We start from the raw sequence: 12693 nt of genomic DNA, 5'->3' as shown, positions 1-12693 counted from the left end.
AAAAATACCGGACAAGGTGTTGGTAAATTGGAGTAACAAAAGAAAAGCGTTACTATGGAAGATAAATAATGTGTAATTGTGTTTATGTCGGAAATGAGCCAGAAATGGCTGAGTTGATTGTATAAAATCACTCCATTTTGTGAATGTTATTGGTGATTCACTTCGGCAGAATATGTATGTATAAAGGAGGCAGTTAGAGTAACTGGATATGTAAAAAGAAGACAACATAAAATTGTGGAAGTGTACAGATTTGTGAACCTTTGTGATTGCAATAGAGTATGTTAATGTACCCAGAGATATATATTGATACATTAAATGTTTGAAGTAGTGTGGAATTAGTTTAGACAATCATTGGTGTTCACTGGCAAGTGTGTAAAGTTAATTTAAGTAGTACCTGGCTAAAACTACTACCCTAACAAAATTTGCACAACAGACTAATACAAGAAAACTTATCAAATATTCGAATTATGAACAAAGAGGAAAATTTGGAACTAAGCAGTGCTTGGAAAACCATATTTAAAAACTAGTTGTTGTAACGCACATTTTGTGCGTATTACTATTATTATTATTATTTGATTTTTTTTTTTTTAATTTAATAATCTAGTAGATTTCTCGGCTTGGAAGACGAGAATGGTTAAACAAGTAGGTTTGTTTGTTTGTTCAAACATCAGTGGAATGGGTAAAATAATAAATAAAATAATCAAAACATGAAAAACTATTCCAATTTAACTTAGAAGATTTTTTTTTCTTTCTTTTTTTGTATGTAGTTGATACGAACAAGTTATTGATCACTACGGGCAAAACAAACGGCGGATGGTACAATAGAGTGAATTACAAGTAAGCTGAGTTGGGTATTCCAGTAGAGGCACGGGGACTGTTAATTCATTTCCTCTTAAAGCTTCTGCTTTTAACGTTTGTTAGTAGCGCAAATTCTATTCGTTATAGCACCCAAGAAGAAAAATCAAGCTTTTTTGTTATGACATATCTTTGGCAATTGTCTTACCAGGGATGACTCCAAACTTGAACCTTGAATCTGGGGATAACATATGTATTTCCTGAAAGGGTTTGTCGAGTAAGTGCCATAACTTCGAAAACAAGTTTCAGTTCTTTGCTCAGAAGTGACCCCACCTCTGCACGGTTGGAAATATATAGAACAACTTGACCTATATGTCCTATATATGAAAGTACTCCGTATGACTAGTAGATTAAGAATATGATACGCACTACTCAGTTAGGTCCTATATTTGTGTCCACAATATCCTTTATTTGTGGACTTATAAAGTTGAGGAGCATATCCATAGTATCTAGTTAACAGGAAGTCATTTGGTATCACCATTAATGTGACTCATTATTATGGGTAGACGTGACATATTCGGTGTACGTATTTCAATTTATATGTTTTCCACGATTTCACCTCTATACGTTGTCAGGTCAGTACGTTCATTATATATTCAACAACTGCTTATCTAGACGAGTTGTTTGATAGGTCACAGGATACAAAAGTTTTCAACAGATTTTGAGTCACTAATTGGAGAAAACTAGTCGTGGTGGTAATTTTGAGCTCATTCACTCGATCCGAACAGCTCTTTCTTTGTAGCTATATAAACCTGACTAGTCACCCTTCAGGGTTTAAGCCTTCTAGCCACGACAAGGCCCGCGTAATGAGAGGGAAAAAGCTCCGGCTGGATGTTGTCTGTCAGAGCTTGGCTTTAGGTCTTGGCTATGTGTGAGAGTCGTGTAACTTACACGCCACGATCTTGGTAAGATGGTGCTGCTGGGACTTGGCCTTTGTTTTCCAGGTGTGGGGACCATTCTCACCAATCTCACGATCACTCTACGGCGTGATAGTGAGGTTTACTAGTATAACATACTTATAGTGAAATAATCATTTTTGCGTTTATTATCTTGATATAGGATATAATTGGGTAGTGCTTATTATATTCATTATCTACTAGTCATGCGGAATACTTTAATATATAGGATATGTAGGTCAACTTGTTCTCTATATATATATTTCCAACCATGAAAGGTTGGGATCACTTCCGGGCAAGAAATTAAACCCTGTTTTGGAACTTGCTCGACAAATCGTTTCAGGAAATACATAGGTTATCCCCAGATTCAAGGTTCGACTTTGGAGTCATCGCTAATTAGCCATCTTCGCCACTTTTCTTTATAGCCGTTGTAGTTTCTCGGAAAAGGTAATGCACGGTTGCTGAGAGTAGAGTTCCCATCTCTGGTGCGAGGGGTCTCTTGTCGAACACACGCAATGTAAGTTTGTGGTCAACCACAGAGTAAATGTGGATTTTTTCTGAGTTCTCCCGGTTCCTCTCACATTCTTATTCCCCTACTTATTTAATAACATCACTTTCATTAATCATACGTTTTCTTTAGATTAGAGGGCATGTGCGAGGAAACGCTAAACTAGAAATTTCATTCCAAAATAAGTGATTTTGTTTGTTGTACCATTATAGATATTTTTATTCATGAAACAATCAGATTTTAATATTTTTTTTCTTTCTCTTATATTTTCTAGGGATTTCTATCGGCAACAGCTGGAGCAGAGGTGTTCAACCACAACGTTCTTGGCCGATCCATCCAGCAAACTTTTATCGTGCAGCGAGTGTAAGTTTAAATTCCCATTCAACTTCCCAGTTCATCTGCACTTAAAAGAACTGACGACAGCCACTATAGGAAACATCTCATTTGCATGTCAAGAATGCGGCAAGCAATTCAACAATAAGCGCTCTATGCATAGTCATCTGCGAACTCATACCCCACGGTCATATGTGTGTAACGAATGCGGAAAGTTCTTTGTGGAAAAACGGAATCTGATCGTACACTTCCGGATTCACTCAGGCGAGAAACCCTTTAGTTGTTCGGTGTGTGGTAAATCATTTTCCCAGAAGTGCATGTTGAAAATCCATTTCCGGATTCACACAGGAGAGAGACCGCATGTGTGCACCGAATGTGGTGTTTCATTTTATATGAAATCGAAATTAGTGGAACATATAAGGACTCACACTAAAGAGAAACCGTACTTATGTTGTCAATGTGGAAAGGCTTTCCGTGTGAACAAAGTATATCAGGATCATTTGAAAGTGCATTCCGATGATAGACCACATGTATGCCCAGACTGTGGTAAGGGCTTCAAAAGAAAAACTCATTTACAGATGCACTTAAGAATTCACTCCAACCTCCGACCATATTCTTGTGAGTTTTGTGGAAAAAGTTTCAAATACAAATCCGTAAGGAACGGTCACGCGAAAGTCCACTCCAAAGGAGATCTATAGAACATATGTTATCCGAGGGTTTTAGAAGGAAGATGAATTGGGGTTGTTGCAGCTAACGAGAACAGACATTGCTTTCATCTTGACAGACAGGATGGAGGGACCGAAGTGTTTATTTATTCAAGGAAGAAACTTAGTTGATTTAGGCAGTCTGATATGATGATTCCGGCTGATACTATATATATCTTACAACCTTGTGGAAAATTTAACATAACTGTTGATGATGTGTAAAAACAGTGGTACTATTCAGCCGATTCGCTAGAACCGATTGTTAAAGTATTTCGAGTTCGCAGAACCGTTTGTTACCCAGACGTAACAGTAAATTTTACCCAGTTATTATGTCATAGCCTTTAGTGTTTCTTATTTTAATGTAGGCATCTCTAACTAATAATTAACACGTTAACTGTTTTAAGATATATTTATTACAGAAACCTAGCTACCATTAACTGCATGCTGATTAAGATTACACACACAGCCTATTCTATATCCTACGATAGGCAATGTTGCCAGTTGTACCGTTACATCTTCCCCTTTTGAAACTTAAACAAAGTCATTCAACCAAACTGGTTTTCTTATCACTCTTTTAGATCTACGAATTCCTGTGTCAGTGTCACTTACATTATTTTGCATTGTTACTGTGTCAGTACCTGGAACATTATTACCTGTAGCCTTTCTATCAGAAACTACCTCACTGTTAATATTACTTCGTGAATCATCATATGTAACTTTCTGTTTTACAATTATCATAATCCTGTACCATTGTAAATTCAGGTTCATTGTATGATTTTCGCAAATGAATTCTGTTTCTTCTACTTCTCTTGCACTTTTAGTTGCCCCTGCCTTTTTTCTTTACGACTCCAATCGAGCCTTCATTTTTATAATGTCATAGTTCAGTTTGTTGTTTACACAGTTCCGCTACTTTCCCTATTTCTATGGGTTTAACTAATGTCAATTCTCCAGCCCGAAGCGTGCGCCCTTGTACTTCTTTATTACGAATACCTAATACAATACGATCTCGTATTACAGTATTTGCCTGCTTTACCAAAATCTTCACTAATTTCTTTAGGTCAGTCACAAAGAAATCAAAGTTTTCACCCTCCTCTTGTATGCGGGAATTAAACACATAACATTCCACCACACATTTTTGTATGGAATGACGTATTCCTCAAATGCTTAGAGTACTTGTTCGTAATTGTTACGTTGTTCATCAGTCAAGTTAAAAGTATTGAAAAGTTCAACTGCTTTTTCATCTATTACGTTATGTAATACAGCAACCTTTACATCATCCTTTACGGTCATGAAGGTTGCACTATGACCTGCAGCCTTCATATATATAGTGAAACTTTGCTTAAAACGTCTCCACGAAGCTTGGATATTTCCCTCCAATTTTAATTTTTCTGGTATGTGTATAGAATCCATTTTCCAATGTCCTTTTCCACTTTTATGAGAACCTCGTACTCGCCAACAGAACAGCTATGTTATTAATAATAACGTAATGTCCACCTGGATACTGGAGTATTTTTCACCACTGCGCGTAGCGTTTAGTCTTTCTTATTTTAATTTACGCATCTCTGCCTAATAATTAATCCGTTAACTGTTTTAAGATATATTTATTACAAAACCTAGCTACCAGTAACTAGATGCTAATTACACACAGAGACTATTCTATATCCTACGATAGGCAATGTTGGCAGCTCTACCGTTAAAGTTATACCCAGGAACAGCAAATTTTAGTTTAACTATATTTTTTTTAGAAATTCTTACAGCTACAGGGTTACACATATTATCTCCTAGAACAAGATGTGAACGTTTATTTCTTAATCTCAAATGCTCAGACATAAGACATATATCAAACATAAGAACTGGGATCACATGAGTATAGTGATGAGGGTTATTTATATTTGAAACGCATACATACCATTATCAATAATTGTCAATCCATTGCTGGATTAAGATCTTCCCAATACTTTTTGACAGCCATCTATCTTGGATAATTCGTTTCCAAAATACTCTCAATGCTGCCTAATTTCCTAACACTATCTTGTATTAGGATGCTGTGTTGGTCACTACTTATCACTTGTGGTAAGTGCCGTTGCTTTTGTCTACCTTGTATGGTTTGTTTTCTAAGAGAGTTACGTCTACCCATATACTCTCTCTTTCTCTCTAGGGGCCGGGGTGGCTCAGTGGTAGAGCATTCACTTCTGCTGTATAGGGTCCCTGGTTCGATCCCAGCTCGCGTCAAGTGAACTTTGTGGTGGACAAACACCGCATACGTGAGTTTCCTCGAGGTTCTCCCGTTTCCTCTCACTTTCTTCATTCCACTATTTCATTTCTCATCATCACCGTCTCCTTTAGCCTAGCCAGCGTAACCCTGGGACGTAAATCTCAAATATTTCCTCTCTCTCTCTCTCTCTCTCTCTCTCTCTCTCTCTCTTTATATATCTCTAAAATACTCTATATATCTCTAAAATAAATCTCTAAAATACTCATAAAATAATGTAACAATTGGGGATGGAACTGATGCACAACACGGTACTTAACAACTAAATTATGATTGAATTTAAATAAAATTCAAATGTTTCTAATTTTGAAAAATGACTAGTTATGGGAAACAGGTGAGAAAGAGAAAGGATGTAACTAAGAAATAGGAATGAGCACTAGCCTGATAATTCCAACGAGGCTGGCGTCGTCCTGGTCATCTGTAACGATGAAGGGTTTGCCGTGGAGGAACCTGGATGTTCTGGTAACAGCCAACAACTGGAACTCAATCCTGCTGGACTGCTAGGGGCGTCGAACTCTCTCCGTGATGCGTCTCTACAATAATGCGTCCTTAGGATGTCCTTTTACATTTTCATTCCACTAATCTCAACTGACAAAAGTGTCTGCGGCGATGAACCGGCAGAATGGTATTCTTTAGACATGGAGTCGGTCGTCCACCAATGGTGGGATCTGCTTGTCTCCGATGATCCTGCACCTATCCTAATCGTGTGTCGAATACACCTTGTTGTGTTCCTCGTGATTTTGTTTGGCTGAAGAATGATGAGTTAAGCGTCCAAAGAATCGGGAAGTATCAGGCTATGCTTGAAGGTATGCGGAAAGGTAATCAGGAAGCTAGTCGAGTTTATTAACAAAAATGTGTTTACAACAGGTGTCTGAGAATGTACAATCCTGATCAAAGTTTTCTTCCAATGAGTTTTCAAGAGTTCATAATTCTTTCGTTAATAATGTAATTTAATAAAATAATCGAATTTAGTGAATTAAATTAGAGTTTATACAATTATCTCATCGTCACTTCATATCCAATACACAGTTACTTCACAATAACTTGTTAAAAAAAATTAGAATAACACCACTGTGTAAGGACATGTGTGGAGTTTGAACTAACACAATGTTGTTGGAGCTAATATATTAATATATTTTCCGTCTGTTAGAGAGATTTAGAGATATTTCAAAGTATGTAACATTTGTTACGAATTGACAAATCATACATAGGAAAGGCTATCGTACTATTTTGAACAAAGAATCTCAGACAAGAGAATACATCTTAATTTTCGTAAATCAGAAACAAAATTCCCTGCTTCTAGTACAGAGATCAATAAAATATTCACCCTTTTGTATTTATGTAAAGATTAACTAAGTCAAACTTTACATCCAGTAAGGAAACGAAATACAAAATGTTTATAAGGAGGAAGCAATCCCAGGCGATACTTATAAGCTGAGATAATCAGTCATGACTGGTCTTTTATAACTGTAAAGACGAAAGTGATATCTGTTCTCCAAACGTTGGATACTGCAACAAATTTTATCTTTTTGAGCACCCAGAAACAATTATTTAGTGTACACCTCCAAGAAAGCTTTGATTCTTTTGTCGTTGTTTGGCAATATTTTTTGTTGTTATTTGAGATATAATCATTTCCTGTTGTTAATGTATCTCATTATAATAAAGTACTTTAAAAAAGCTCCTGAAATGTAATTTCATTATATAGAATGATACAGTAATAATTTTTAAATCTTTAAATTGTATAGTAGTTCCCTCTCACCTGTTTTAAATAGTTGTTGTGTAATCTTCAAATGTTTAATACTAACCAATTGAAATATTCTTGTGAAGTCATTTACTCTGCAGTTCTGTAACTGTTTTTCACATTGGATTAAATTACTAAGTTTCTGTTGAGGATTCTTTATAGGACCAGGGTATGTACCTCTGTAAGTTTGGGTGGTCCATCTATTTCACTTTCATGGGTAAAAAATTTTAAAAAAATTAAATTTCGGAGGTTTTTGACCTAACTTATCCTCTTTGATGAGGCCGTATTACTTTATATGGTTATAGAGATGTGTACAGGGGCACATTCCCTTTCATAAGATATGGGTATCTTGGCTCACTCCCTAGATTTCGGGAAGGATACATTGGCCACCTCAATTAAATTTGGGAAATTGTCAAATTTGAAAATTTGGCATAGTAGCATGGGACCAGGGTATGTAATTCTGTAAGCTTTTGGGGTCCATTTCGTTTCCTTTCATGGGTAAAAAATTGCCGAAGATGTAAATTTCAGAAGTTCTTGACCTCCCCTTTGATGAGGTCTTATTACCATATATGACTATATCAGTGTGTGCAGGGGTCTATTCCCTTTCATAAGGCATGAATACATTGGCGCACCCATCTTAAAATTTGGAAGGGGTACTTAGGACCACCCTGAAACTTGGGAATTGTTAAAAAAAAGAATTGGTAAATATACTCTAGGACTCCAATATGTATCATTGCAAATTTGGGTGGTCCATCTTGTTCTCTTTTATGGGTATAAAAATTCTAAATTTGGAGATTTTTGACCTAATTTATCCCTTCTGACGAAGCTTTATTACATATGATTATATTTATGAGTACATGTGTCCCTTTTCGTTCATAAGATTGGTATTCCCGCCTTAAATTTCAGAAGGGTACATTGGCCCACTCCTTAAAATTGGGAATTGTCAAAAACCAAAATTTGGTAAATGTTTTGCAATTCCTACTGTAAATTTGGATGATCCAGCTTATTTCTTCTGTGGATAAATAGTTGCCAAATATTAATTAGATCACGTGTTCAGTATTTGACCTATTTTATATTCTTTGATCGGGCTTTATTAAATGTTATATGTTATCTGGATAAGTATAGGGGTCTTGGGATAGGGGCCTCTTAAATTTTTGAGAGGAGTGCCTAGGAACAACCTTAAATTTGAAAATTGTCAAAAATGAAATTTGATAAATGTTTTCTAAGACCCAAACATACATTTCCGTAATTTCCATTGGTTTTGATTATCCCTCCTATGGGTTAAAAAAAATGAAATAAACGTAAGCAATACGTCATACCACGTGGTATATTATTGATTTAATTTATCTTCTTTGATGCAGTTCTATCACGGTATGTTGTTATATGATTGGATACAAGGGTCTATTCTCTTTTATAGGATCAGTGGTAGAGCGTTCACCTCTAGTGCTTGGGGTCCCGGGTTCGATCCCAGCCCCCGCTAAGTGAACTTTGTGGTGGACAAACACCGTGTGCGTGGGTTTTCTCGGGGTTCTCTCGTTTCCTCCCACTTTCTTCATTCCACCATTTTCATTCATTACTCATCATCACCGTTTCCTTTAGCCTAACCGGCATAAACGTGGGACGTAAAACTCAAAAATTTCATTTCATTTTTTCTTTTATAGGACACGGGACTCGGTTCTCACATTCTCGGACACGGTTCCCAAATTCTTTCTCAGAATTTGGGAGGATACATAGGACCAACCGTTAAGTTTAGAAATAGTTTTTTTAAAGTAAATTTTAGTAAATGTTCTCTAGAACAAAATATATATTTTTGTAATTTTCAATGGTCCCGATTATTCATTCTATTGGTAAAAAAATACCAAAATATAAACGTAAGCAATACGTCGTACCATGTGCAAGATGTTTGGTTCATGTTATTGACACAATTTATCTTCTTTGGTGAGATTTTAACACGTTATATGATTATATGCTTAAGTAGAGAGTTTTTTATTTCCTTTTTAAGAATTGCATTTTTAGCGCATACAACCTAATGGTTCGTGCGACTATGGATAAACACCGATAATGGTGGTGAAGGAAAGGAAAGGATTGAAATGGGAGTTCTAAATCAAACTTTCAATTTTATATAAAAGTCTTCTAATTGAATTAATAAGGAAAAATATTGGAATGAGAAAATTCTTAGTAATAGAAATCTCACTTTCAAATCAGTCCTCCGTTCGTTATTGTTATTTGACGATAATATAATGAGAGTTATTGATGTATCCAATAAACCCACTCTCGGTTATCAAATGCTTCCCCGTTCTTCCTATTTTAAGATTATGTTTTGAATCTGATTTCATGAAATCTTTGAGTTTTACGTCTCACGATTATGTCGGTTAGGTTCTGATTTCATCCACGTCAAAATTACAAGTGAATATGATTAACTATCTGTATGTATGCTGTTTAATGTTTGTCCATAGAACATCAACATGGCTCTGGATCCTGCTTATTGCTCACAAATACAGTAGGTAGTAGAAATTACTGAAAGTTTTAGATGTACACTCATGTCCAGATTTACTCGTCAACTATTAGTGGAATATGTATGTATTATATTGGAGTTTATAAAAATGAACACTGGTACGTCTTGTTAATTTGAAATCAGGGTTGAGATTAGATATCCCCATTTGTTGATGCTACGGTTGAGGTATGGTTTCATCGATAAACATAATAAAGAATAATTATAATGAAATATAAAGATAATTTAAAATACGGAAAATAATAATAAAAATTATTTATGTCTAATTGGAAATAATGCTACGAGAATGAAATAAAAGATAAAATGAAATATTAAGTTACAAAATAAAGTTATAATAAGACTGTTAATGAAATAAAGTAATAGAAAACTGTACACTCACCCAAACATCCAATATAATTAGTTATAGCTGAAATACATCTGTACATAATTAGTTATAATATGAAAGTATATAGTATTCATTCTTATCAAAGTATATAGTATTCATTTTTATGAAAGTATATAGTATTCATTCTTATGAAAGTATATAGTATTCATTCTTATGAAAGTATATAGTATTCATTCTTATGAAAGTATATAGTATTCATTCTTATGAAAGTATATAGTATTTATGCTTATGAAAGTATATAGTATTCATTCTTATGAAAGTATATAGTATTCATTCTTATGAAAGTATATAGTATTCATTCTTATGAAAGTATATAGTATTCATTTTTATGAAAGTATATAGTATTCATTCTTATGAAAGTATATAGTATTCATTCTTATGAAAGTATATAGTATTCATTCTTATGAAAGTATATAGTATTCATTCTTGTAATCTCAATATAAATGCATAACATTGAATTCAAATGCTGGCAAGTAGAAATATGAATAAAGAATACAACAGGAAGACATCAATCCACTACTATCTATCTCATTACTGGTATATCTAACACCAATATTATCTTATCTAACAACTAAAGCTAATGAATAATAACAAATTTACTTAGTTGGAAAAATAAATAATAAAATTACTAATCTGAAAACCTGTAATGAGTGATTATCATCTCTGGAATGTCAAAATCGAAGACACATGAAAGAGAAAATGAAACAAAATGTTATTTAATTATGTACAGATAATTTATTTATATATTTAGATATTTAACAGTTTTAGTACACTATTTATTAAACTGTTTTCGTTTTCCAGCTTTGGACTTTAAACTATTTGAAATGTTAATGCCTCTAATTTCTTGGTTATTTTTATGATCATTCTAATTAGTTTAAATAAAGGAAGTATCGATTGCTTGAGTTGAATGCTTTTCATTCTGGATCTGGAAAGCGTTATCTGCTTTTGCTAATGTTTCTAGAGTTGCTCTCCAGATTGGACCCATATTTGGATACTGGCGTCAAGTTCGGAACCCATGCACTTGTGATGTTATCATATTTACAACTCAAGTAAGTACTGAGTAAAGGGAGAAATTAGGGCTGTTTCAGTCATAATGACGTGATAATGAAGACTATTCGAACGATACTGATATATGAGTACGTCATAAGCGGATGTGATGCAATCCTGCTGCAGTATTCGTAGGTTTTCTTAAGCAAATTTCCCTCGACTAACAAAATTTTCCCTTTCCTTATCAAAATTTCCCTACTTTGTTGAGAGTCCAATTCCTATGACAGAAGTTATCTGATAAGATTAATTTCCTCTTTTTTCTCAGCTCAACCACAGGTTGATGCGCAACATGAAAATTTTAAAGTTTTTCTTTCCCTTGGGAGAGTTTTTTTATACTTTGATAAAATCTCTTCTTCGTAACTGCATCTAAATATTCTATCCTTGGTCTTCCTCTTCCCGATTCCCTTTCTGCCTTTCCGTCTATCAACAAGGTCATGCAATCGGAGTGCCAAATAAGATGGCTAGGTATGCTGTCTTCTTTTCCCTATTATCTTCATGATCTATTGACTTAGCTGTATTACAAGAAGTAGCAACATTTCTATTATTTATTTGCTTTTTTGCTTCTACATTTTTGACATTTTTCTTCATTTTTAAAAACAAAAAATTACACACAAATACATCCAGCAAACAAATGGTTTAAATGTTGATACTTTGAAGAGATACACATTTATATACCTACACGGAATATATACAAACTATTGCTATTATTTTGGTTTATTTCTGAAGAATAACGGAAAATTTAGGCAGGGGTGCCCACAGAGGGGGGCTATGACGCAAAGTGCGTCATTGAAATATTTGGGGGGGTTAAAAATCCATATGAATATGTTTGAGGGGGTGTAAAAATTAATCGAAAAGATTTTTTCATGGAAGAACACGTACGGATAGACAATTGGGGGGTGCATCATGGACATAAGGGGGGTGGGCACCACTGATTTAGGCATTTATATTGGTCAATCAATCAGCGTGAGAATTTCCCCGAATTTATTTTTTTTTTTACTTTTTATCGAAAAATTCCCTTTTTCCCAAATTTACCTATGAAAGTTCTCTAGATTAGGGAAATTCCCATGAAACTACGAACACTGTTCTGCTAACGTTGCATAAACATGTTCTGACAGGTACTATTGCATCATGATGGAGCATGTTCCCAGATTTTCTTGTTCTACAGTTCCGATTTCTTTTAAAACGTTTACTTTCAATGAGTGCAAAAATTTCCAAACGTAAAAATTTGAAATTAAACTTTTCATACAAAATTTTCAATCTAAAAGTTTTAAACAAATTTTCCAAACAAAATTTTCAAACCAAACATTTTCGAAACAAAATTTTGAAACTAAGAGTTTGCAAATCAAAAAAGTTAAAATAATATTTTGGGACTAAAAAAATTCAAACAAAAATTTCCAAAACAAGATTTTTAAACTAAAATAAAAATTCAAAACAAAATTT

At 34.3% G+C, this 12693-nt stretch overlaps 1 protein-coding gene across 1 annotated transcript in view; it reads left to right on the top strand.

Moving 5' to 3' along the window:
• Positions 1-5719, top strand: part of LOC145691074 (uncharacterized) — a 53043-nt gene extending 47324 nt beyond the window's left edge. The window contains exon 4 of the mRNA XM_081766738.1: positions 2534-5719. Coding sequence (XP_081622864.1) covers positions 2534-3290 — 757 coding nt within the window. The 3' untranslated portion in view covers positions 3291-5719. The remainder of the gene's footprint in view (positions 1-2533) is intronic.
• Positions 5720-12693: the final 6974 nt, after the last annotated feature.

The sequence above is a fragment of the Thermobia domestica genome, chromosome 7 (genome assembly GCF_964235325.1).
Source record: "Thermobia domestica chromosome 7, izTheDome1.hap1.1, whole genome shotgun sequence".
In the NCBI taxonomy this organism is placed as follows: Eukaryota; Metazoa; Arthropoda; class Insecta; order Zygentoma; family Lepismatidae; genus Thermobia; species Thermobia domestica.
Note: the sequence above shows the minus strand (reverse complement) of the source record. Positions and strands in the feature narration are given on the sequence as shown.